Source organism: Scylla paramamosain, chromosome 13 (assembly GCF_035594125.1).
Source record: "Scylla paramamosain isolate STU-SP2022 chromosome 13, ASM3559412v1, whole genome shotgun sequence".
In the NCBI taxonomy this organism is placed as follows: Eukaryota; Metazoa; Arthropoda; class Malacostraca; order Decapoda; family Portunidae; genus Scylla; species Scylla paramamosain.
The window spans coordinates 8,748,295-8,776,170 of record NC_087163.1 but is presented as its reverse complement, the minus strand read 5'-3'; the positions used below and the strand labels follow the sequence as shown (position 1 = coordinate 8,776,170).

At 46.0% G+C, this 27,876-nt stretch overlaps 1 protein-coding gene across 10 annotated transcripts in view; it reads right to left on the bottom strand.

The window, feature by feature from the left end:
• Positions 1-27,876, bottom strand: part of LOC135106402 (mucin-17-like) — a 122,395-nt gene that overhangs the window by 5,768 nt on the left and 88,751 nt on the right. For 2 of the 10 annotated variants that reach the window (XM_064015385.1, XM_064015386.1), the window contains exons 5-6: positions 12,232-13,279; positions 4,827-6,014 (exon numbers count right to left, since the gene is read on the bottom strand). In XM_064015385.1, coding sequence (XP_063871455.1) covers positions 4,827-6,014; positions 12,232-13,279 — 2,236 coding nt within the window. Of the gene's footprint in view, positions 1-4,004; positions 4,359-4,813; positions 6,015-8,243; positions 8,314-12,231; positions 13,280-27,876 lie in introns of those variants that run through there. The other 8 variants (XR_010271281.1, XM_064015389.1, XM_064015388.1 and 5 more) reach the window with 8 other exon arrangements.

Genomic DNA, 27,876 nt, shown 5'->3' with positions numbered 1-27,876 from the left:
TCCGCGAGCAGGCGGAGGCTGCTACACACACCACCGCGACGCGCGCGTGGTGTCGTGAACGTTGTACAAAACTGCTCCACTGACGTGTGTGGCAGAACGTGAGCACAGAGCCTCCAGGAGCGTGCCGTAAAGGGGAGGAGAGAGAGGAAAGGGTGGGAAGTTTATGAAGGACTGCGGTTATGGGATAGAATTATGGTGTTTGTAGATTATACGCATGAAGAAAACCAAAGGAACATTTTCATGCTTACAAAACTGTTTATAGCTTATTTTAAAGAACCAATAAGCACAAGATAATTGGAGGACAATTACTGGAACATAGTGCAGTACAATCACTCAAAATGAAACTGAACAGAATTTGAGGTGTGAACTGCCGGTCACACAACACTGCGGCGCCCGGCCAGGACACGACAGATCGCATTTTGTTCTGAGCCAGTCACGTGGACGCTCTGTGCTGCCTGGTGTACTTTATCTACTCTTATCCAACTCAGACGACAAATCAACACGTTATAAACACTACAAAACGAGTATATAACATGAAGTATTGATTTATCTTAAGTTAACACAAGGCTTGAAGAAACGGTGCTTTTCTCACTACCACTAAGGACACGGGCAGTTAACGCCTTGAAAGCCGCATGCAGGCAGCAGGCAGACGGACAGGCAGGGAGGCACAATGCAGAGAGAAGAGAGAAAGAGAACAACCTAATGCACAGGCGAACATTCCAAAAATAGAAAAAGAAACGACATGCGCATTAGAAAAGAAATAAACATGCTCAGAGTGAGGAAAGAGGGACGTTCACATGCAACCTAAGATGTCATGCACAGGTAAGGGAGGGTCTGCCAGACACTACTCGGCCAGGTGCTGTGGTCTAAGGTTGCCCGCGTGTGACTTCAATCAATCTCCCTCACGCTGCCTCACCCTGACGCCCGCTCAGCACCCTTCTCGGACATAGGGAACACTACTACGGGAGGAGGGGGATCAGTAAACAAAAAATTACTCTCACATCAATAAAGTAAATGTAAAACAACTGCAACATTAACAGCCAAAGGGGGACATTTAAGGGAGTTTATATATCACCGTATGTCTACATTTTTGCTGGTGAACGATAAAATTATAGGTGCGGGCTGTGTTTACTTGTTGGCGTCAGCTGGTGTCCCTGCGATGAAGGTTCATAAGGGAGACAAAACCCGTGTGAATCTTCCTGGCATTGAAGTCAAGTACTGGGCTGCAGTCAAGGAAGGGAATGGTCCGGAAGAAACGGACCAAAACAGTAAGGTGGACCAGAGGTGAAGATAAGAAACGCAACACGAGTCAAGGAAAGGACGCAGGGTACGGGAAGGAGGAAGTGAGAGTAATTACAGATGGACAAAGGAAATGGTTAAGCGAAAACACGACTACAGGGCGAACACGAACAAGAGAATATAGGAAAATAGACATGGACAGAACACGGACTCAGGAGGGGACCGAATCAATAAATAACTGAGAAGAAAGGGAGAGAACACAGATTCAAGATGTGAACGTGACGAAGAGGGAAGGGATAAGAGGGACACTTTGAGGTAGGTGAGAGACGGAGAGAATTCATGACTTCGTTTACTTTAATCCTTCAAAATCCAACTGTGATGGGCCGAGGGACGAGTAGAGCTACAACACGAAAATAAAGCGGCTTGGGATCTTCACCTGTTGCTTTCATTCAGATCGATTAAGAGTAATTCATTGATCCCTCAGAAAACTTAACAACGCAGCATGAGGAGAGCTCGCTGTTAGGAAAGACATCTAAAGTCTTAATTAGTGCTATAAGGATGTTTGAGCGTGACAGAAAGATTGCCTCTATAAGCACTACATCTACTCTGTCTCCTGATTCAAAACCGTTGCCTTTCCTTAGGGGTGGGTTGTGTTCAGAATCTGGAAGTGTACCTCATATATGCTGACTGCGCTGAGCTGTGTTTAGGTTTCGAAATTCCTAATGAAGGCCATCTGCTTTGTTTAACCTGAAGTCCTGCCGCGTCATTCTGTTCCCTACCTTGCCATAATCTTCTTGATGAGCCCCATCCTAGCTCCCTGACCGTCTTGCATTTTGGTCTGCTCCTGTACCTTGTCTTGCCTTTTTCTCGTTCCTTCCTGCTCTCCCTATTTCACTTGTATCCACGCATGACCCATACATCCGTGTATCCACACCAGCATCCAGTGGACCCTCGATGTGTGGCGTTGGTTTTAGCTAAAAGACTTAAGCAATGTTTTCAAACTTATATGCGGTGCATTTTTCGTGCAGCCATGCACGCCAGTAAGCTCGCGGTCCCCAGCCCACATTGAGGGTCCACTGTGTGTGTTGTTACGACTCTTCAGAATCCCTACACCATACAGTCCCAGCAGTGTACTCGTAGGTGTGTATCTAAAGCAGGACATTGCCTCACGACACCTCAGCTCATAGCACCTTCCGCAGCAGGTGACGAGCTCAGCGGCTGGCTTTTGAAATGAGGCACCCGGGAGTCGCAGACAGGCCGACTCCCTCATGCTAGGCAGTGGCCGGCGTGCTCCGCGGCCAGCAGAGGGAAGAAAATCCTGATAGCAATGAAAGAGTCAAATGTAAAGGAGGCATGGAAGGTCCGTCAAGAGAGGTGGATAGGTGGGGTATCCCGGAGAATGAGTGCAGCGGTGTGTGTGCGTAAGCTGGCGCCTCCACGACCTCCAGCTGTGGCCAGGCTCCGTGTCCTCAAAGGTGTGCGGGTTGGCATTTGTATTTGAGGTCCTGATTGGTTTCCTTTTGGTGAGGGGGAAGTGGTTGAGAGTCTCGATTGTACAGCGGAGGGGAAAGTGTTGGGGGCCTTGTGAGTCTTTTTGAAAAGCTTTATTGGTTTATAATATAGTATATACTTTTAGGAGACAATAGAGGGACAGGAGGGTTAGTAGTAATCAGGATCTGTGCAGGCAACGAAACTGTGGATCACGAGATGGATAAACTCTTTTAGCTACAACAAGGTGGGAATGGTGGAAGATTATTAGCCTGAAGATCAACAATAAAGTTTCTTCATAAAGCCTAAGTAGGTAAGAGAAAAAAAAAAGCTTTTATAATGCTTGTAGAAAGAACCAGGATATAATAGATATAGAATATAGAACCATAGCCACATATCTTTAAGGATTAGAAAGGCTTCAAGAGACATAATAAAAACTATACTACAGAAACTACAATTATAAGAACTATAATTTTGCTATGGAAGAACATTTTTTTTTTAATAATATCAAGTGAACTCGGGGCGATGGTGGTGGGCGGGCGGGAGGAGGCTTAGGGGGGAACTGGGAGAACGGGGAGCTGGGAGGAGGAGGGAGGAAGTGAATGGGTCGCCTTTGAGAACACGGGGGGCGAGGGGGCGGCGGAGTCAAGCTAAAGCCAGGCGCGGGCGTGGGCGTGGCAGGTGCTCACTCATTGGTCCGGCTAGAGCCAATCATCGTGACTCCCGGGTGTTGGTGGTGTCTGACTGGTTGACTTGTGGCTTTGAGTATCATGACAAAATACATGATTAGCTCATTGTTTGATTACCTTACATTTTCTCATTCCCCTTCTTTCCCCCTTCTCTTTCTCGCACCTACATTGAAACGTTTTAGTCAGCCTTCCTCACCACCACCATCACCAGCACTACCAACTGTAAATAACCCTTCAACAATCCTTTGTGTCACCAGCACCTTAACATTCAACGGCAGCAACAGGTGAACAGCAAATATAACAATAATATTCACAACAAACTCTTCCCCCAAACTCTCTCTGCATTCAGCATGAAAGATCCGCATCACAGCCTGACTCCACAGCGACGCAGCGATGCCTTACGTGCTGAACTGCTTGGCTGGATCAGGAAAATGAGCAGTTAGAGATCACTTATTTGAGATGAAGGTTATCACGGCAAGTGCCCGAGAGGAGCTTTCCGGCCACGCCCTCGGCCCGGCTGCACCGTCCTGCGGAGTGCTACTAAGGCAGTGCTGAGCCACGCAGAGAGAGTGACTTCAGAGGGTGTACCTGGGGGGGAAGGGGGTGTCGACGACGACCAGAGGGGAGGGGTTGAGGGGGGCCAGCAGTACCGCCCTCGTTCTCTTTCTCTCTCTTTCTCTCTCTCTTTCTTTCTCTCACTAAACTACTGCTTGGTCATTGAACAACACAAGAGGTAATGTCGTTTGGTCCGTGATACTACACTACCTGTGCTTGGCCTGCAAAAGGGTCACGGGTCAAACGTCACCCTACGGTCTCTGCTTCCTAGAAAGGTTATAAGTGAGGGTCATAGCGACGCCTGTGTGGTGGTGGCAGACAAGTGTGGCGAGGGAAGTGAAAGACTTACTCATTCTGTACACTCAAGGTCACCACTCGAGAAATTAACTGGAAATAGAAAGTCGTTTAAAAGATTTGGAGACTGGAAACTTATAACTCGAGCGCTGAGGGCGATATTTCAAGGTTGTGATCTCTGGAGATCGTGACTATGACAACAACTGCCTGACAAGGTAACTAAACAGTTCTAGGAGTATTTTATTCTATATAGCACAATAAGACCTCGCCTCAAGACCCATGGCAAATTTTAAGAGGGGGAGACTGTATACCAATGTGGTGTGAGGGAGGCCACGTGTGAGACCACCCGAGCCAGGAAGGCCCGGGTGCCGGCACGGGGCCGGCGCTCATCCTGTGGAGGGGGGAGGGAACAGACATAAACATACCGATGGTGACGTCACGCTGCTGCCGGAGAGGTGACCTCAGCGTGACGTCACGAAGGGCCGGGAGGAGAGGTGGTGGAGGTAACTCACAAAAAAGCAGAAGCAAACCATCGCTTGGAAACTTACTCAGTGCTCTCACCTTCGTCCCGCGCCAGGAAGAAGGACACGGGGGATCCCTCTGGCGGGGGCGGGGGATGCTGCTGGTGAAGGAGGGGACGAGCCCCCGCCTGCTGTTGTTGCTGCTGGAAGCTGCTTTCGCCACTGCTCGAGCTGTAGCTGAACGACTTGTGGTAACCATCTGGTTTGCAGTCGGTGGGAAGGTTGTGGTTACGGAGGCTGCCATAGTGGTCGTCTTGGTGCTTTGGAGGACAGTCCAGGCTCTGAGGCGACGATGGGAGGGTGTTGTCTTTCTCCTGATGGCTCTTAGTATAGCCCGGGTGGCTGAAGGGCCGTCCCAAGGGATGGTGGCCGCAGACGGGGCTTGGAGACCTGGAGGCAGAGGGCAGTGCCAGGAGGGAGTCTAGTACGTCCTCCAGGGTGGTGCTGTCCGGCCCGAGGTTGTGAGGATCGGGTTCTGTGGTTCCGTAGTGATCCGTAAAGAGTTCATCACCGCTCTCCTCAGACTTGAAGAGCTCGTCGTACCCCACCGCCTCACCGTAAGCCACCGTGTGCCTCTCCCTGCCCATGCCTTCCGTGACTCCACCCGACGCCTCGCTGGACCTCCTTGACTCCTCATGGGTGGCGGCGCCGAACTGGAAAACCTCGTTGTTGGTGCCTTGAAAGGTGGAGAGTACAACGGGAGAGGAGCGGGGCGCGGAGGGATGAAGGGCAGGTCGAACCACCAGTGTGGACGACGCAGAAACCGAGACTGGGAGATCGTCTTCGAACATGCCGACAGAAGGGCGGCCGGCCAGGTCGTCCGCCTCTCCGCTGCCCGGTGAGGCCTCAATATCGTCCCTACTGCCTCCTGCCCTACTGCTGCTACTCCTGCTGCTGCTGCCCACGCTCCCTCTGCTGCTGCACTCACCGCTACTTCTACTGCTCAGCACACTGCTTCTGCTGTTTAGACTGTCAATGTTCCGACTACTGAGCCCGCTGTTCACTGTGTCCGCCGTGCTGTGCCTGCTGTCCACTGTACTACGGTCAACTGTGCTCTGCCCACTGTCAGAGAAGCTGTGTCTACTGTCTGCTCGGCTGCTGTCACCGCCCAGGCTGCTGTCCACGATGACTGCAGTGCTATCGTTGGTGCTGGCTGCTGTGCTGTCTCTGCTGCTATCCCTGAGGCTGCTGCATGCGCTGCTTAGGCTGTTCACCAGACTGACCACCTCTGCAAAGCCATCAACAGTTAGACGTTTGGACCTGGACATGGCGCGCCTTTTTAGTCAGATGTGTGTGTGTGAGAGAGAGAGAGAGAGAGAGAGAGAGAGAGAGAGAGAGAGAGAGAGAGAGAGAGAGAGAGAGAGAGAGAGAGAGAGAGAGAGAGAGAGAGAGAGAGAGATATTTGCGAGTTAGTGAGTAGTGAGATATTAACAATGGTGAGATAGGAGCAAGTGAGATGACATAAGTACAGGTGTGAGATAATAAGGTGATAGCGATAACCAGAGTTAGTACAGTGACCAAAGAGTAAAACTAGGACATGTACAGTGAAGTGGTAAGGTACAGTACTGCAAAATACCCTCAGAGAAGAACAAAATATACATAGATAGAGCAGCTCTTACGTAGAACAGATTAAAAAGAAATATTATTGATAGCAAATATGTATAAAAGTTAAGCCCAAAAAATTCCACCAACACCACAACCTTACTGGAAACAGAAAGGAAAGTTAGTCGAGGTAAAAAAGTGAGAAAAAAGTCAAACACAGCAAAAAATAATAAAATTAGGAAGGCTTTGTATTGAAGGCAGGCAGCAACACACATCATTTTTCTCTCTCTGGCATGAAAAGAGAGAAAATGAACACAAAGCAAAAATGTCGGCAATAAGTAGGTTTAATTGCCATTTCGTGCGACGTCACATGAAACACACGAATAATAGAAGAAAAATAAGCATGGAAAAATAGAGAAAAATGTTAGTCACACAAACAAGAGCTGCTTCAAGTTCAGTCATGCATCTTGAGCCCATTTGCAGCACGTTAGTGAGCAAAAGTTCCTGAATAATTAAGAAAAATTAGTAATCACACAAATTAGTAAGTACGAGGACTCTCAGGGCGAACCTTTTTAAGCCTTCAGATGGTCATGTCCTGATTACCAGTTACCAGGTGCAGACAGGTAGCAGTGACGACACGGGACGGGACACCTGTCAGACTAGAGAACCACACAACACACGGAGGAGGGAGCACCTGAATTATGTACCTTAATTAGTAAAGCAAGGAAACTAAAGGGGAGAAAAAAATATATATATAAAGCGGGAGGAATCGAGGCACTTCCACCCTCATAGACATACGCGTAAGGACGAGATTAGTACACAGGACACACCGGGACGTCCACCTTGTGTTAGTGACAGCGAGTATCGTTTACTGTATGTGTACGAATGACGTCATGCGCTATAGGGGACCGATCCATGCGTCGCCAGGGAGGAAGAGGGAGGGCAACGAGGGGAAAGGAACAGGAAGAGGGGAAGGAGGAGGTTGAGGTGCAGTGTACGGGAAGCTAACAAAATTAAAGGGCTCGTTACACAATGAATGGGAAACTTAACTACCCAATAGCCTGAAAAAAGGGTGAAAATAGTTGGGTTTCAGCCGTAATAGTGTAATTATTGACTTGCAGGGATTAATAATCAGCTTTTCTCTTATGGTTCTAATTTTGAGTTAATGACTAGTGGTGAAGCAAAGGTCAGAATGCAATAATGATGCTGATTACCAGTAGGAACAAAGGTCAGGATGGAATCATTACTGTCAAAGGTGTCTGGTTATGGGAAGAAATACTGATTAAAGTTGTAAGTCAAGAGTGAGTGATAACTGATAGCAAGAGGAGGTAAGAAGAGAGGGTAAGAGGGTGGGTTGGTGTCAAAACCGATAGAAAACAAGAGGGCTGCAATCGGCCGATCAGTATTGTTAATAAGTCATAGTTAGCCGATCAGTAAGCGTTAGGAAAAGCATGAAAGCAATGAATGGAAGCGGGGGGGGGGGATAGTGGCAATGTTAGGGCAAGGTTAGCAGTGACTAGAGTCCTTGCAATTGGCTAATGGGGCTGATAAGGGTTTCTGAATGTGAGAAGCGGAGGGAAGGAATCATACTGAATCCCCAAGTATTCATGGAGAAGCTTAAACTTGAGAGGGGCATTCAGAGAGAGAGAGAGAGAGAGAGAGAGAGAGAGAGAGAGAGAGAGAGAGAGAGAGAGAGAGAGAGAGAGAGAGAGAGAGAGAGAGAGAGAGAGTAGCTCGAAGAAGACTATCTACCTCAAGGTTTTCTCACTAATGGCTGGTGAAGGAGGGTCGGAAGGAAGCAGGAATTCGGAGGCCGGAGGGGAACACGGACGAGAGGACGAGGACGAGGACGAGGGTGAAATGTATGGACGTGCCTCTCTCCTCTCCCTCCCCTCCCTGTCCCTCCGTCACTTACCCAGCGGGGCGCCCACCACCACCACCTCCTCTCCCGCCTCACCCCGCCTAGTGCTTTCTCTTTGTGCGTGCTAGAAGGGAAAACACGGCATTACTGAGAGGGAGGAAGATGCAGCCACCCGACCCAGCCCCGCCCTCATCCTACTGACGGGGATTCTGTTGAAGGTCACCTGCTGTTTTGTTGGAGATATGAAAGGTTTAAAAGAATAATGATATAATCATTCACTTCATGCTTAATTATATAAACGTGTTTGTATTTATATGGGTGAATTGAATTAGTTATGCTTCTAGATTGTACTCACAATTTAATTGTTGATTTATTTAGCTTTTATTTTCGTTGTTATTAATGTAATAACTGAAGATGCGATATTAATTCATAATTGTAGCTATAAGACAAAGTTTAATAAAGAGGAACGCTTTTAGAATTATTTGAGTTTAATGACCACTGAGGTAAATGTTTCAGAACTTGAATACAAAAAAAAGCTTAATCTAGGCTCTCATAGATCACTAATTATCACACAATCCATTACATATTAAGTGGGATAACACTATTATGAATGGAATATTACCAGTAGTGCAAAAAAAAATAAAAAAAAATAGAAATCATGATAGATAAATAAGTAGCAAAATTTAGGGGTCATAGTAAACAGTGTTTGACTGGAAGAAAACATTAAGACTAATAAGAAATATTGGCAGGGAAACAAAATAGTGGCTAGATCAAAATTTTTCTTCTTCACTGATTTCTTATGTCGTCAGGTGAACCTGGAACACCTGGCGGGCGGAAGTCGTCAAGTATAGCAGGGTTGAAAACTACAATTTATTACATGTAATTTTTTTCCACTCATCGTTGACTTGGTGTGTGTGTGTGTGTGTGTGTGTGTGTGTGTGTGTGTGTGTGTGTGTGTGTGTGTGTGAATGGGTGTGTGCGTGAGGGGGCGGAGGAATGTGCCTGTGTTACGCAATATAAATGTGCAATATGTGCTTTCCAGGGGACTTGAGAACAGAACCTCTGACCTTTCTTCCTACACTCTACCACCTCCTACCTTGCATGCATCACCATTCACCTCCACATCTACACCCTTCCCTCTCCCTTGCCGGTCCACAGATGATAAGACGGGCCGTTATCTCCACTCACTGATAGGACCGCTCACCTGTACCTGATTAGCACTCAAACGAGGTGTTTTCTCCCTACAGGTAATTTTCCACGCTGAACGCAGTGTGAAAGAATATAACCATTGGCTGGTGTCCTGTCTACCTGTGTGAGTAGCAAAACCATCAATTGCTTGTGTGTTTTGTATCTTTCTTTTTTTTTGTGTGTGTGAATGGTTTTGAGTGAGTGTTATCATTGCATGTGTTAGGCTTGTTATAGCGTGTTTTTTTTTTTTTTTTATTCAGGTGATTTATGGTTATTTTTGGCCATAAGTCAGCTGCTCCCTCCTCTACCTCCTCCTCCTCCCGCCACGGCAGCTGCTCCCCAGGTGTATGTGGCTCCCCCTAGCTGCTGGCGTGGTGGGGGTCAGGTGAGGTTACTTCCGTGTTATGCAAGAGTTGGTGTGTCGGTGCCAGTCTCTCGGGGCGATGTCGGCCGTCACCTTCTGCTTATTTAATAAAAAGATGCTTGTTTTCGCCTCGTCAACCGAAGCGAAGCTCGTCTTTTTTTTCACAATTTCACAATCTGTTCAGGTTTACTCACTAAAAACTCAGTTACCTGCAATGGCAGCAAGTCACAGCTGTGCAGCAAGGCGATCAAAGGAATAGGTGAATGTGTGTGTGCATCGTTACCAACTAAATAAAGGTGACATACAGGAACTAAAACAGAACAGCAGCAAAGTCAGTCATAACAAGAGCCACATTAAAAAAAAAGAAAAAGAAAGCTAGTAGTTAAAAAAAAATTAAAGAAAATATTACAGAACAAAAGGTAAATAAAAACAAAAGCATAAACAACAGCTAAATGTATTGTCTTAACACAAGTTTATGTACACTTTGGAGCGATGTGCAGACTAATGGTGTACACGAACTGATGTGTACAGGGATTAGTGTACACGGCAGTGCGGCGCACGTAACTCATACGCTTACACAACCTCTATGTATGTGTGCACTGCTTGCTGTATAAATATTTCAACGTGTACGGAATCAAAGTACACAAACTCAATAGCGTACACACAGTTTTAGGTGTACACAAACTTGACGTTCACGTAAGGATGTACACAGTCTCCTCAGTGTACACTCCACCACCCAACTACCTTATCAAGAGCTTTCATTAAACCTCCATAAAGTGTATGGGCGTCGGCCAGTCCTCTCAGGGCGACGCACCCCTTGTTGCGCGAGTCCCCCGTCCAGCCCTCCACCGTCCCTCATGACGAAGAAAACGGGAAATCAATTGACATGCACTAACATCGATCCCTTTGACGTGGAGTGCAACGGTTAACACGGATGCCTTACTCATACTCCGCCATTCTGAGCCAAAAAATATGACCTTGTTACGCCTATTTGTGCAAAGGACCCGAAGCTTGGTAATGTTAGAACTGATAACTAAGGTCAGGGCGGGTCAGATGGAGGTCGGTATTGGGTAAAGGGTAAGGGCGGTGAGGGGGAACTGCTAAGGGTCAAGGGTCACGGGTCACATAGGGAGGGGTGAGAGGTCCTGAGAAGGCTGGGTCATGCTTCAACTTGACTCCGCTATCCTCTGTGAGCAACTCCTGAACCCAGCGACGGAGGCAGTGTGTGTGTGTGTGTGTGTGTGTGTGTGTGTGTGTGTGTGTGTGTGTGTGTGTGTGTGTGTGTGTGTGTGTGTGTGTGTGTGTGTGTGTGTGTGTGAGAGATGCTCGTTGTTCTAGTGATACAAACGATGGTTGGTTTTGTCTGTGTGTGTGTGTGTGTGTGTGTGTGTGTGTGTGTGTGTGTGTGTGTGTGTGTGTGTGTGTGTGTGTGTGTGTGTGTGTGTGTGTGTGTGTGTGTGTGTGTGTGTGTGTGTGTGTGTGTGTGTGTTGCATTTATATATTTCATACTGCTGCCTCTCAATACCCATGAATACTGAAACTAAACATTATTCGCCATTTACACCTAAGGAAATGCTTCAACCACATGTTCTTTCCACAAACAGAGCCTCCTTAAAATAATAGAATAGTATATCTGATTTGGTGAATTCACAAACCAAACTTAAAATTATTTCAGTGACTGGTATATCAAGGCGATCTATATAAATTTAGCCAGTTAGGTATGAATATATTAAATAGCGTTAGATACACGGCATATAAGTGGATATTCTAATGTACAAAACAGACTGGTTATGTCTCCTCAAACCGCCAGTCTTGCCTGCCTCCTCCTACCTCTACGTCACTTCCTCCTCCTCATTCTCCTCTTCCTTTTCCTCCTTCTCCTCCCGCACTTCAATGTTCGTCATTGCATGTATTTGGGTAAAAAATATAGCATTAGGCTAGTAGTGGCCTGGGCCCCGGGGTGAGGCAGCCCCAGGCCTCGGGAAGTAGCAGGAACAGCAGCACAGCAGCGGCAGCAGCAGCAGCGGCACCTCCCCTCGCCACCGCCGGGCCGCGTCGCCCAGACTCAGACAGTAATGACACAATGGTTCCTGTATGTTGGGTAAGAGCGTGACGCCAGAAGGGCGCCGCGTGTCGCTGGCCGGAGCCGCCACGCGCCGGATAGTCGGGAAAATTGATAAATGACATCGTTACCTGCAGCGGCACTCAAGAAATGCAAAGCTTTACTGACATGCACTCTGTCGCTCCTAAATACACACATATATAATTTCATGCAAGCTAAACATAACAAAAAAAATCATGAAATAAAAATAAACACTGCATTCATAAATACATTAAAAGAATCTTTAAGCGTCCAAATAATGTACACTATGTACACTTTGGCTACATTGGTCAAGCGACTGACACGACGTGGGGGTCACACCTGCTTGAGGCAGGGACCAGGCCCCCGGGTCACGACCAGGGCAGGTCACCAGGCCAGCAGGTACTCACCCGGGGGCTGAGGCGGCCGGGAGGGGACCTCACCGGACTCCGGCAGGTCGTGACCATTGAGCTGTGAGGTGGGTGTGATGGCGTGCGTGGAGCTGGTGGGCGTCTCCGGCGAGGTAATCGGCCGAGAACCAACGAAAGAGCTCTCAACCCACACAAGGCGCCGAGGGGAGGGCGCCCGACCGTCGGGGCGCGGAGACCCTCTCGGCGACGCTCGTGGAGAGGGCGTGGACTCGTTGCAGTAATGCACGATGGCCGAGGTGACTTCCTTGATGGAGGAGTGAACGTCAGCCACGTCGGTGGGAACCTGCAACTTGATGCTGCCGTTTGTGCTGCCGGTGTCGTTCTGTTCAGGATTTTCGGGCTTGGGCGCCGCGGCGTTGGCTTCTGAGGAGGAGTTTTCCTTGTCCTGTGTGCTGGGCGTGGGCTTCACGAATCGCTGGCTGTAGGCGGTGATGCCAAGAGCCAGTCTGTCCGCCGCGGTGAGATAGGACCCCGTGCTGGTTAGGGAGGACTGTGATCCCGCCAGGTTGGCGAGGGAAGTCTGCGAGCGCCAGCCGAGGTAGGGCTGACGAGTGTAGGTGGCGGTGGTCCTGGAGGAGGTGACAGACCCAGTGGGTGTGGTGGTGCCCGAGTTGAGCCGCGACGTGGACCACCGTGATATGGGGTACTGGAAAAGGGAGCCGCTGCGGTCACTAGGCGACGGGGAGATTGAACAATTGGAAGCCGGGGACGTTACGCCCCCGACGCCTCCCACGCCCCTGGTGGCCACGCGGGTGGGGATGACCACTTTGGTGGGCGTGTTCGGGGTGACGGCGCGAGACGACCCCAAGGAGGTCATGGACGCCGTCTTGGAGGAGTACGCCGACCAGCCACCAGCAGGCGCGCTACTGGAGCCGTAGTCCCGGCGGCGGAGAAGGAAGCCCTGTTGAGGGGGCGGCGCGTTCTTCATCCATTCAGGCACGTCCAGCCGTTGTAGGGAGCGACGCACACGCAGCTCAGCCTCCGACAGCTGCCTCTCCGATCCCTTCATCAGCTCGTTCTCTGGTGGCTGCAAGACACAGGGCGTCAGTAAGCGGAGGAAGGGAAAAGTAAATATAGAGTCTACTGATGCAACAGTCGCTACCTTCCCTCAAAAGAGTGGCGTGGCAGACAACGCCCACCACCTAACATACAACAACAGACAGACGACTGCAGATTCATGGGACGGAAATGCCTCTTTCATCATCTGACCTTCAAGATTACGAGGCAGATGACGGGACGCTATTAATCAAGGAAGAATAACTCGTGTACTGTCACAAAACAACAATATTAGATGAAAAAAAAAGAAAAACAATTCCATTATTGTAATTAGCAGGAAAATACTGAGCCATATTGTTCCCTACCAATTTTCAACTTTTCCTTAAATAGACAAGTTCCCGATCCAGCAACGAGGACAGGGAGAAAAGAAAGATCTATAATTCTATCTATATCTTTATCTATGAAAATATTTATCAGTGTATATATCTATCAGTGTATATATCTATGACTGTGTGTGTGTGTGTGTGTGTGTGTGTGTGTGTGTGTGTGTGTGTGTGTGTGTGTGTGTGTGTGTGTGTGTGTGTGTGTGTGTGTGTGTGTAAGAGCACAAATGGTAGGAAAGAGCAGTAAAAAAAATAAAAAGAAAAAAGAAAGAAAAATAAACATTCATTGTACGTTTATCTTGGCAGTGGTAGAAAAAAATCTTAAATAAACCACCAAAAGCCACCTGCTGTCTGTATATATATATACAAGTGTCCTTACGCACAAGGATCCTTTAGGACAGAGATTACATAAAGAAAAAAGAAAAAAGAACCTCATAAAACTTAAACACCAACAAAACTAAAACTTCTTTACTGCCTTTTCTCGGCCCCTCCTTCCGCCCTCCTTGCCTTTCTCCTCCCTCACCTCCCTTTAGGACCTATTTCTATCCCTTTCCCTTACACCTGAGAGGAAGGAGAGAGAGAGAGAGAGAGAGAGAGAGAGAGAGAGAGAGAGAGAGAGAGAGAGAGAGAGAGAGAGAGAGAGAGAGAGAGAGAGAGAGAGAGAGAGAATCACTTGGAGGAATGGAACAATAGAAAAAAAAAGTGTCAGTAAAGGAGATATCATGTTCGTCTGTGCGTGCTTGGACAATTACTGGGCGTCGCGGCAATCCCGGACGCCTGACACCCGATCCCTGATATCCGACACCTTTCTTCGACCGCGAAAAACTGTACCGACGACACTTTTCCTCCTGACGCTGCAGAGGAAACCAGACTTCGATAACTCAACAGACGGATCAGAAACCTTAGCGATGGTTGAAGGTGTGGGGGTGGTGGTGATGGTGGTAGAAGTAGTTGTAGTAGCATAGTAGTAATAGTTGTTGTTGTTATTGTTGTTGTTGTTGTTGTTGTTTGGGTACGGTAGCATCAGTATTAAAGAAGACGAAGAAAAGGAAGAAGAAAAAAGAAAAGTAAAAGAAGAAAACTAAAAAAAGTAAAAAAAAGAAAAAAATAAATAAAAGGGGGAGGAGGACGAGGATCACGAGGATTACGAGGAACAAGAGAAAAAAAGGCAAGGAAAAAATATACCCACATACAGCAACAGCCCACGTAAACAACAAAACACACATCAGGAAAAATGCAAAGTATGTAGATTCCAAGATCATTCACGGCGACTTAGACCGAGACTGGGGGCGAAAGGAATCCTCCACGCCCTCCACGCCCTCCACGCCCTCGTCGAGACGCTAGACCTGATAAAATCGATGGCCAAGAGTCGCGCCCTGCATGTGTGTGTGTGTGTGTGTGTGTGTGTGTGAGTAGGTAGGCGAATGGGTGGCAGAGAGAGAGAGAGAGAGAGAGAGAGAGAGAGAGAGAGAGAGAGAGAGAGAGAGAGAGAGAGAGAGAGAGAGAGAGAGAGAGAGAGAGAGAGAGATCGGTTAGCGCATGTAGGTTGTCACTTTTTTCGTGTCTCTGTTTCATCACGCACGTCACATCCAACACTGCTTAGCCGCCAGAACGTAACCCTGACTTATGTTTCTTTCTGGGCCGCCATTAATTAAATAAAGCCAGGAGAGGTTAATGGGAGGCACTTCCTGATTATTGTCCGTCAAGGATGACTAAAAGTTTTATCATTTTTTGTCAATTATAAGCTTATTAATTTTCTTTATTACAGAACTACGCATTCTTATGTTTTTATTCCTCTTTGTTAGCTGATTTTTGTCTTACACTTTTAAGTTTACTTTTTTTTTGGGGGGTTATTATTTTTTTTCTTTAATATTTCCATCAACATCGTATTTCGTCTCCTAGCTTTAGTTCCTACGCTCACCTCTAAATTTCGTCATTTGAAACGCTTGTTCTCTCATAAGGACTAAACTCAAAAGCCATAGAGATTTGTCAGGTTTTCATGGATGTTTTTTTTTTCTTTCGCATTGATGGTTTGGAATAGCTTTCATACTGTTCTTCGAATCATAACTTTCTTGAAAATCCAAGCAACTTCCACCAAAACACGTGGAAAATTAAGATAAAACGAGAAAACGCTTGAGAATGCAGTCGTGAGAGTAGTACTGGATGCTGAAAATATTCGTCTCACATTCGTCTAAGAATCTCAATATCGGATTGTATGAATAATCCTTATCCTTCCATCCTTCTTGATCCTCTTGATGTCAGTCATCCTGCTCTCCATAATATGCTCTCCTAGTTCACCGATGCTCTCTGTAAAAAATCTTGGATCTTTCTTTGCATAATGGAAGTTTTTGTAACATTATCGCTTGCTTTGTTAATCTGCGTATGTCCTACCAGTCCCTGTGTCTGCCTTGCCTAAAGTCGAAAAAAGAAAGATGAAATTATCTTGTGGAACTGAGTAAACTAATTCTTACATCACTAATTCTTCTATGGATGTGAATACTACGATCCATTTTCCCTCTCGCCCGTAAGTCCTACGGTAACAGTGGTCTTTAGGATCCGAAGATCAATACCATAATAATATTTTTTAAAACCCTAATCCCGATACTCATCTATATCCTGTTTATTCTTTAAAAAAAATAAATAAATAATAATAACAAAAAGAATAAAAATCCCTGTGTCCGCTTCACTTTGATATACGATAATAAATAAATAAATAAATAAATAAATAAATAAATAAAAACAACACGAAAAATGTCTCATTGGAAAAGGTCACAAGATTTGGACTAGGGAAGACGGGTTCATCAAAAGTAAATGTATGTCTTTGTATAGGTTGCCTAACGTGAAGCCTTCGGGTCCTACCATTGAGATTGTCTTATACAGCTGCCGATGTTGTTTTCCCTCCCGACGGTGCACAAACTCACTGAAGGTCATCTCCTCCCACGCCGTCGTCACCTTATCCGACGCCTTTCCCACCTCCAGGCACGCCTCGCCTAAAACCCTCGTGGTCAGTCCATCTGCGAACTCCACCACGCTTTTGCTGAGTGCCTCTTCCGTTCCCTCCTCGCCTTCCTCCTCTATCACGGACATTTCTCGGAAGGGCTTTGGTCTTAGCAAGGACTCGTGCTCGCCTCCGAATACCACGTCTTTGTAGTGTGCTTCTACGTCTTCCTGTAGAGTGTGGTAGTAGTCGTGTGTCTTCAGCTCGATGTACGATTCTCCGTTTCCGAATCTTGTCACGCCCTCATCTCTGTAGTGTGTTGCTATGTCTTCCTGTAGTGTGTGATAATAGTCGTGTGTCTTCAGCTCGATGTACGATTCTCCGTTTCTGAATCTTGTCACGCCTTCATCTGCTTCCTCTTCTTCCTCCTCTTTTCTAATCTTAGACGCATCCATCATTGGCTTTTCGTTCTCTGTCTTTCCCGGTACTTCATCTTCGACTGACATTTCCGCTCTCCCTGCCACGTGTGTCTGTGTTGTCTCCCCCTCGAGCGTTGCGTCGTCCTCCATCACTGGCTCTCCACTCGCTGTCATCTCGTCCCTCATCTCCTTGACCAACACACCCGATGCCGCCCACTGTTGCAGCCTCTTCCTCCTCCCCAGTACTCATCTCCTAACCTTTCCAAGAAGTTGTAGACAAATATAAAGCCCAGGAAGATAAGACGCGTAGACAACCAGGTGAAGTTACTGCCAGTCTCAACTTAAAGGCTCCTTGCAATTCCGTCACGAGAGCTTACAGAGGACGATAACCACTGAACCTTCAGGTGTACAAGTTAATACTATTTTTTCATGTGACCAGATACACCCACTGTCAGGAATCAGTGGTACCTTGATTCCTGTGGTTTCGTAAAGGTAATCCCTCGATCGTCTCTCTTCTGTGTAGGTGTGGTGGAAGAATGGAAGTCTCTGCTTTCAGTCTCCTTTAACCGGAAATTATCCAGAATTACGTTTTGTTCTAAGTAAAAAAATCACTTCTCCGGTCATTCAGAACTTAATTAATTTACGTCTTCTAAAATGCCTTTCTTTGCTGTGGATATAATCCAGTTCCGTTTAGTGATTAACCCACTTATCCAACACTGTCATTTGCCCTCTCCTTCCGCTTCTTCCGGCGCACGGAGGCAAAGGGGGCGGCAGGGGAAGGAAAAACGGGAGGCGGGCGATCTACCACGAGCTCACTCGCACTCCCTCCGTCACGCGCGTCACTCAACCATCCGTGGGAGGGACGCGACCTTGACCACCTGGTTAGTACTTTCAGAGAATGACGGTGACATGAAAAAATAAAGCACCAACACACGAGGAAAGACTTGGAGAAACACGACTGAGGGAGAGTGTACGGACACAGGACACAGGCACCGACGAGCACGGACTCCCACTGACTCCCTCCAGCCGGCTACTGGCTTGCACTGGTCTATCACTATCAGTTATTACCAAATAAGAACATAGACATCATGACCAATACATAGGCCCTCCCGCAGTGAAAGATCCGCTGCTGATGTGGCAACGTTACATCCTCTGATAACGGTTATCTTAGCTGCACGGACTGAGTAGGACGACTTACGTAGGTTCTTAGTTACAGGAAAAATCACGTTAATTACTTCCTTTTCCTTGATCAACGTGGTCTTGAATTAAATATCTTTGTATGTTCATTAATCGCATTATTACAATTTGATTAGAAATTGTTACCAGTGCTGGGTGTGTATGTATCCGAGTGTGTGAGTATTTATATGCGCGTGTGTGGCGCCATTGTTTCGTGTTTATCATATCTTCTCCTATCACGTGACCAAACCCAACCCGCATTCCATTCCGCCTGCTCTCCACTTTTTCTATCCACTTATGTATCATCCATCTTACCTCTGTCCTATCCCACTGTGTATCCTCCTCCTCCTTCTCCTCCTCCGCTTCATTTCCTATTCCTCTTACCGCTACTATAATCATCTTCCGAGTCTCTCTCTCTCTCTCTCTCTCTCTCTCTCTCTCTCTCTCTCTCTCTCTCTCTCTCTCTCTCTCTCTCTCTCAAATTATCTCTTACCTGCGAGCCACGTGTAAATGTCACTTAGGTAAGGCCTTGCAAGAATCAGCTGTGCGGGGACGTGAGAGAGAGAGAGAGAGAGAGAGAGAGAGAGAGAGAGAGAGAGAGAGAGAGAGAGAGAGAGAGAGAGAGAGAGAGAGAGAAAATCTACCTAAGCGCCCCTTGACTCCTCTCAAAACGAGTTGCCTCTTCTTTGTCAACAGTGAGAGAGAGAGAGAGAGAGAGAGAGAGAGAGAGAGAGAGAGAGAGAGAGAGAGAGAGAGAGAGAGAGAGAGAGAGAGAGAGAGAGTTAGGTATCCTATTACTGGCTGTATTAATTTTGTTTCTTTCTTTTTCACTAATTACAACACTAGACAGTGAGACAAAGGAAGTAAATAATGCATACGAATGAAATGCCACACACACACGCGCACGCACGCACACACACACACACACACACACACACACACACACACACACACACACACACACACACACACACACACACTTCTTGACAGTTCATGTATGCTTAGAAGTTGATAGATAGATAGATTGATAGATGGAGAAGTTGGTAGTTAGATAGGAAGTAGATAGATAGATAGATCGATAGACAGATGGATAGATATAAAGATATATGGAAAAGCAGGTAGATACAGTAGGTAGGAAATAAACTTACCCTCCTACTTACATACATACCTCTACACACACACACACACACACACACACACACACACACACACACACACACACGAGAAATCATTTATGTAGAAAATCAACAAGCAACTCCTAAAAATATACGAGCTCAGGTCGAAACTAAGAATATAGTCTCAAATAAATTAATAAATAAATAGTCTTCCTTCTGAGTTAATTATACATTTGAGTCAATTTATCCTTCCTCTTACTTGCCTTCATCTTCTTTCCACTTCCCTTCTTCTCTTCCCCTCCCGTCGTGTTTAAATTAAAGTAACCCAACACTTCACCATTGGAAATACTGCAACATCTTAACTCTCTCTCTCTCTCTCTCTCTCTCTCTCTCTCTCTCTCTCTCTCTCTCTCTCTCTCTCTCTCTCTCTCTCTCTCTCTCTCTCTCTCTTTCCTGTACTTATCTGCTCTCAGGAACACAAAGGAACAGCAATCTCACCTGCAAAGAGAAAAGAAACACATTAATTCGCAAAAAAAAAAACAATAAAGGAAATTAAAGATAACAAATGAAAAAAATATGAAACATCAGAATAATAGGAAGTAATAACAGAGGTATTATCATACGTATTTGTCATGATACGTATGTTATTATTTGAACTTTTATTATCATCAGCCTCATAGAATTTATTGCTATCATTAATATCATCATGTGGAAAGATGCTCAGTTCATTGCATTTGCGATCCTGTGGACTGGAAGCAATGAAATTATAACTGTCTGCGCATATTAATTGCTAATTATCTATTTTCCTTTTTGCATTGTACTTCTTATTTCGGTAAGTACGCTGTGGTTTTCTGAGGTGGTAGTGATGATAATGGTGGTGGTGGTGGTGGTGGTATGTGGTATGATAGTAATTATGGTGACGTTAGTAATGGTGATGCTGATGATGAAGGTGGAATGTAGTGTGGTGGTGATAGTAATTATTATGGAGGTGGTGGTGGTAGTGGTGGTGGTGGTGGTGGTGGTGGTGTGTTTTGAGAATCTGTGACCCGTATGATCTTGGGAAAAGCTGAAGGAGAGGAAAAGGAGGAGGAGAAGGAAATGGTGGTGGTGGTGGTAGTGGTCTCGCAAAATCCAAATAAATTCGAGCCTCGTGCAAGGAAAGCCGGGTCAAAGGTCACGACAGGAGGTCAGGACGAGGGCGTGACGGCAGGGGCCCCTTTGTTGAGAGAGAGAGAGAGAGAGAGAGAGAGAGAGAGAGAGAGAGAGAGAGAGAGAGAGAGAGAGAGAGAGAGAGAGAGAGAGAGAGAGAGAGAGAGAGAGAGAGATCACGTAAGTCAGGTCAGGCCACATTACAGCCTATAATACCAATCTTCCTCCTTTTATCTTTCTTTTCCTCCTCCTTTTTTCTTTCTTCTTTTGCCTCCTCCTCCTCCTCCTTCTCCTCCTGTTTCTCTTCGTTTTTATCTTCTTCATTTACAATCAATCTTAACTATCTTTATCATCAGAATTATTGTTATTATCATCATCATCACTATTTTCTTCTCTTTCCTCCTCCTCTTCCTCCTCCTCCTCCTCCTCCTCCTCCTCCTCCTCAAGTCCCTCTTCCCCATTCGCATGCCGGACGTGGGAGGGTAACAGAAGCAGTGTTCCCAGATCTCTATTCTTCCCCTCCTCCTCTTCCACCTCCACATCCCCCTCCCCTCTTTCGCTCCTCCTCCTCCCTCCTCCTCCTCCTCCTCCTCCTCCTTCTCCTCTTCTTTCCCTCCTCCACCTCCACTTCCTCCTTCTCCCCCTCTTCCCCTCCTCCACCTCCACCTCCTCCTCCTCCGCCTCTTCCCAGCAAGACTCTATCGAGGTTCTTCGCTATTATCTCCGCCTGCAGTGCTACCAACGACCTGATGTGAAGATCGTCAGTGTTACCAACAGACATATAACGGGGGTGCCCTTCACTGCCTCTGCCTCTCCGGAAGTAAGAAATTGGCAATGATGAAAGCCGGTCGTAGAGGTTGGCGGCGAATGGCGTCTGTCTGGCAACACTTAGTTATCCCGGAGTAAGAGAGAGAGGTTGAGAGAGAGAGAGAGAGAGAGAGAGAGAGAGAGAGAGAGAGAGAGAGAGAGAGAGAGAGAGAGAGAGAGAGAGAGAGAGAGAGAGAGAGAGAGAGAGTGGAAGGAAAGAAAAAGATATTAGTGTTGGAATATTCGGTTACATAATACTCTCTCTCTCTCTCTCTCTCTCTCTCTCTCTCTCTCTCTCTCTCTCTCTCTCTCTCTCTCTCTCTCTCTCAGTATCTTATCAAAGTTCACAACATGAAAATGGACACGATTCTTCTCATCTTTCGCTTTTACATAGAAGAAAATTTGATACATTGATGAAGTGATGAGAGAGAGAGAGAGAGAGAGAGAGAGAGAGAGAGAGAGAGAGAGAGAGAGAGAGAGACACGTGGTGCTTGCATGTGCCCATACTGTCTCTATTTATCTCTTTAACCACATGGGCAAAGAGCCAATACTTCCCCTCCCCCTCCCCTTCCCTTTATTCAATGGTCAAAGGGGGAAGGTGACAGTCTGGCAAACACTTCTCCCCCTTCCCCATTTCTCCTCTCCCTACATGTTCATAATCTTTCTCTCTCCCTTTATACTCCATTGTTCATCTTCACCTTGCCATGCGTCCTTTATTCCCCTCTCACCCTTACACTCTTACCCACATGACGCCTCTTCTTTGCTCCCAGGTCACTTTTTAGGGGGTTCTTCCTTAATGTTTATTTCCCTCACTCCTACATTTCCTATTATCTTCCTTTCCTTCATAAAATTCTATATTCCACGATGTAAATTATAGTTATACAAATAATGCAAAAAAAAAAAAAAATAGATATTAGGATTAAATATTATGTAATCTTTCCCTAACTTTCTTTTTTTATAAGATTTTTCCCCTGCAGTCATAATTGGGCCTAGGGAAATTATATCCTATCAGATTTTCCAATAGAATTTTGTCTTATTGATATTGTATTCAAGGGCCGTTTATCCTTAGGAAGCTTTGTTCTACGGTGTGTTTTATGTAGGGTACGGGGTGTGGTTCTAACAGGTCATGTCTTGGAGGGCATTAATTCTAAGGAGTGGCTATCTTTCTAGGAGAATTCTGTTCCACATTCGTCTGTCCCCAAGTCTTATCTCCCCCTTCCTCTATCAACACCTATCTCACCCTTGCTGTCAAGCCCACTGCCTTGCCTCTCCTCCACACACACACCCATACCTTGCCTATGGCCACTCGAGGGACAATAAAGCCAGCTATTGGGTTGAATTAATGGTGAACTTCCAGACCAGACTCATTTCTCGTGCTGACGTCAGAAAGGAGGAGGAGGAGGAGGAGGAGGAGGAGGAGGAGGAGGAGGAGGAGGAGGAGGAGGAGGAGGAGGAGGAGGAGGAGAAGGAGTAAATAACGAGATTAATGTGACGTCATTCTTGTGTGCGTGACGTCACAGTGCTGATTGTATGTACGTCAGCATCCATGTATGTATGTATGTATGTATAGCCAATATTAATTTGTTTTTAGATGACATGCAGCACTTCTTGGAATTCAGATTGATTATAAACTTTGAACTTTAAGATTTATTTTCGTGTTCTCTAATGTATTTACGCATGCATATATGTATGTTTCAGAGGGATGGAAAACCGGGGATTGCAAGAGAAGAAATAATGAAAGATGACATGAATATCGATGAAGAGAATAAGCATTTGGATAACTTGATTAAAGACAGGCAGGTAGATGGTGGTGGGTGGTGGTAGTATTTATAGTGATAATTGTGGTGAGTGGAGATGATGGTGGTGGTGTTCGTAATGTCAGTAAGATTTGCAGTGAAAGTAGTAGTAGTGGTAGTGGTAGTAGTAATGATAGTGGTGGTGTTCGTGGTGGGTGGCTTAAAGGAGAGGCGCTGTAGTGTGTTATGGGGGTGTTGTGGGAGGTGTTGTGGGGCTAAAGTTACAGTGAGGGGACAAGGGAGTGGGTAGTTATAAATGTGTTAGGTGTTGGATGAAGGTGGAGGCGTGGGGTGGCATAGGCCAGTAGAGAGAGAGAGAGAGAGAGAGAGAGAGAGAGAGAGAGAGAGAGAGAGAGAGAGAGAGAGAGAGAGAGAGAGAGAGAGAGAGTCAGTGATGCGAAAGATAAAAGTGGAAAATGTCTTTGAAAATGTAGTCACAGGAATTTATATTGAATACCAAAAGCAACGGCAAAAAAAAAAAAAAATAGAAGAATAAGAAAAGTGACAAATGGATATCAATACACAAACATAAAAGGAGACGATGACGAAACAAGAAAAGATATTATGACAAACAAGAAACGCAAAAAATAAACAACACGAAAGAAAAAAACATTAAAATCCTCGATAAACAAAGAAAAAAATGGAGAACGAACACATGTAACAGAGAGAGAGAGAGAGAGAGAGAGAGAGAGAGAGAGAGAGAGAGAGAGAGAGAGAGAGAGAGAGAGAGAGAGACACTCAAACGGACAGAAAGACACAACAGCAATTTCGTAATGTCAGGAGCGAGCCAAGAAAAAGCTCTCCCCTTGCATAATAGTGCCATGTATCCCTTCGAGCGCTCCCCTGTGCCCCTGCCAGCTGAATCAGAGGACAGGAGAGACGGGCGAGGGAAGAGCCAGGGTACAGGTTTGCAGGTGAAGCAAGGGAGGAGGGTGCGGTCTTTGGGAGGGCGTAAGGGATAAATCAGCCTAGGGACGATGTTGTAGGAGGTAAAGGAGGAGGAAAGGAAAGGAGGGGGATGGTTGGGAGGAGGGAGGGAAGGGAAGGGAGGTATTTGGGAGGAGGGAGGGAAGGTCCAGCGTGGGTGCTTGGCAGAAGAATAGTCACGTCAACTCGAGAAACAGGCCAAGTTGTGGTCACGTCAGGTGGTTGTGAGGGAAAGGAAAATGGGACGAGAAGCAGAGAATGAGAGAGAGAGAGAGAGAGAGAGAGAGAGAGAGAGAGAGAGAGAGAGAGAGAGAGAGAGAGAGAGAGAGAGAGAGAGAGAGAGATACACCTAAGTAAATAACAGCCGTGAAAGGAACAAACAAGAAGAAAACAAACATTCTTGACAAAAAGTTGAGGCGCATCTTCAGACTTTTACTCCCCGGCTTCGAACTTTCCTCACGCAACAGCCCGGAGTCTCAAGGGGATTTTAGTTCGTCATCTCCGTGTGGCGGAGACCAAGGAACCCGAAACAGCGAGTAGACGACGGAGGCGGCAAGAAACATATCGGGAGGGAGGAAAAGGGCAGAAGGGGACGAGGAGGAGGAAGAGACGAAGAGAGAAAAAAATATAACGGTGCTTGTATTGAAGAAAACGAGTAATGTTATACAAGAAATTCCAATTAAAGTTGATACAGAAGGGAGGATTAAGAAGAAAAAGAAGATTAAACGGCAAACTTCAAACAATACGAGGACAGTCGAGAAGAGAAGGAACGATAAGAACATAATAGTGGTTGTATTGAATAAAAGAAGGAAGATTAAACCCGGCCGAACTCTTCAACTGACATACGAGAGTAGTGATGCGTCCTATCTTAACAGCGTGCCCCGCCTGTTTATCTGTCCCGAGCGAGGGTTTGTCAGGGTATGCCAGGATCCCGCGAGGTTGCAGGACGAAGAAATAATGCAAGGCAGTTATCCCCAAAAAGGCTTAACTGTCATGTGTACGCGAAAGATGTGGAGGTGAAACGGTGTGGCTCTTTATCTGTAATCATGGAAGGGCAGATCTTGAAAGGATGTGATGATAGTTATGGCTATTATCTGTATACTCTGGAACTCCCTGCCTGTTTCTATATTTCCACCTTCCTATGACTTGAATTCCTTCAAGAGGGAGGTTTCAAGACACTTATCCTTCAATTTTTGACTACCGCTTTGGACCCTTTTCTGGGACTGCCATCTGTTTTTTTTTTTTTTTTTTTTTTTTGGTTGCCCTTGGCCAGTGTCCCGCCTACATAAAAAAAAAGAAAAAAATTCTCATCCCCTTCGATATATTATGTCGACTAACTTTAATTGGTTTTAGTGGAATTTAGTAGAGTCTTCTTTCTTTCATGGTTCTAAGGATAGCTTAAGATGCATTATGTCTCATCAAGGGATAAACATCCATGAAGACCTCACTAATTACCGCTGTTGTTTATGAAAATGTTTTATAATGAGAGGAAATAAGCGATTGAGAATAAGGGCCCTCTGTATGTTTGGCGTATGGGTCAATTTGTTGTGGTGAGCTGAATGTCACGTGATTGATTGGGTCAGCGGCTTGTGTGGATGCTTTATGTAAGGAATATGTAAACGTTTGGACACATTACAATGAAAATAAACTTGTGTCAATATATTCCAGCATGTAGTGGGTGTACTAGTGTAAACAGACGCCGTGGACAGGTGTGAGGAACTTATTAGTGAAGTAAACAATAAAAAAAAATTGAACACGCGAGAATGAATCATAGACTCGACAAACAGGTACAGAGTTTGGCAGGTGTGGGAGTGTTGGTTGTGGCGAGGCGGGGGCGAACTCCGCGTCCCTGGCCGTGTTTATTTTAGTGGTAGTGTGTAATGGTGGTTAACCCCTTTCCCTGACGGATAATCCTTTTTTTTTTCATTATCACTTAGTACAAATTTTTAGGGACATTTTATATTTTATACTACAGGCTCTCGTGTAGCTCCGTAGCCTAGAAAGGAGAAAATCAACTTCATATTCTTTCTTCTGTGTCCAGGCAAACAATTTTTACAGGGCTATAAATATAAAAAAAGTCTTTAGCAATAGAAGTTAACTAATGAAATTCAAAGACACACACACATACATACACACACACACACACACACACACACACACACACACACACACACACACACACACAAGAATGATGTCGATGAATCATCTCAAAACCGGCGGTGGTGGATAGTAGGTGCTATTGGACACCTTTCCTGAATGCCCGAGTCACTCACCTGTATCTCAACCTAATTGGTAAGAACACCTGTCCAGATTCATCCCACGTGCCCCTTTCTCTGTCCACCCTCCTCCATAATGACTAATTCAGAAAGGAAGGAGATTCGCCACAAATAAGTTGGCATGCGTCAAGTAACGAACACCACGTTATAACTACACACAACTATCTATCTTACCTTTCCCTGCGCGTCTAGAGCCATGCTGCCGGGGTTGGTATGTTGCCGCGTCGTGCCCTGGCTAGCTGGCCCCGACGGACGCCACAAAAGTATGCTGCACTGCGACCCAGGCAGCCGTTCCTCACATACAGTCAACCTCCGGTATGCCTCTAGACTGGTATTCCCATTGCGGGCATTCTAGCGTCACTTTTTCTTTCCCACTCAATTATTCTTGTACCACGCCAGGCACTGGGTACGTTCGAGGCACGTAATGAGGGAACGTGTGGTCCCCCAACGCACGTATTGGAAGTTTTAAGGAAGGAAGAAAGGAAGGAAAGACGGAAGGAGGCGCATTCAGACTTGTGACATTAGAATTGCCTCCTGGTTCACTTCAGTCTCCGGTGATGAAAAGACGAGACGCTGAACTTGCCTAATGGAGAAGATACGAGGTGAAGTACGAAAATTTTGTGAGGATGAGAGAGAAAGAGAAAGAGAAAGAGAGAGAGAGAGAGAGAGAGAGAGAGAGAGAGAGAGAGAGAGAGAGAGAGAGAGAGAGAGAGTCGAATAAATAAATAGAATGACACAAGAATGGCAGGAACTAAGGAAAGAAGAGAAAAGGAAATAACAACGATGTTTTCACTGCACAGTTTGCGTTTTCTTCCTTACTTTCTCTTTACATCAACGAACACGAGGTGCACTGCGTGAGTAACACAAACGCCTTTCTCCTCCCTCCTCCTGCTGTGGTCTGTAGGTGGAGGGTGTTTGGACAGACCCAAGGGAGACGCTAAACACGGCACCGTCCTGAGCAACAGTTATGAGGGAACTGAACCAACGCAGCCTTGTCCTTCCCTCAACACTGTACAAGACTGCCACTTTTTCCGACTCATCACCTTCCTGTTCACTCTGTGGAAGTTTCTGTAGGTGTGTGAAGGATAAAAGTGTATCAGTGAGAAGTGATAGCGAGATAAGGTGATATATTAGAGTTGAGATATTTGTCGCTAAGAAGGTGTACTTTACTGTGGGATCAAAGAGCTGTCACTGATTAAGGTAATGTGTATAGATAAGATTGAGGTGTACAGGATGATTGACAGGTAAAGGTCATGCAGGTTACAGGTAACGGGAGGATTTTCAGGTACAGGCCATACATATTACAGATAACGGCACGATTTTGCAGGACAGGTCTTGTATGTTATTAGAAACTTCAGGTAACAAAGTACAGGATAATTCTAAAGGCAGAGGCCATGCAGGTTGCACGTAAAATCACGATACAAGGTTCGGGTTATGGGATACAGTCTGTGGTCTGAGACGCGGACACAGTCAAGGCAGAACAGCAATGATACAATACAGATACAATAGCACATTCAACTCTCAGGTTACAGAGACTTGCTATCAAATCACACACTACATGAGCCACGGGTAGTACGGAGCCATTGACGTGAAACAACATAGTACAGGAACACACACACACACACACACACACACACACACA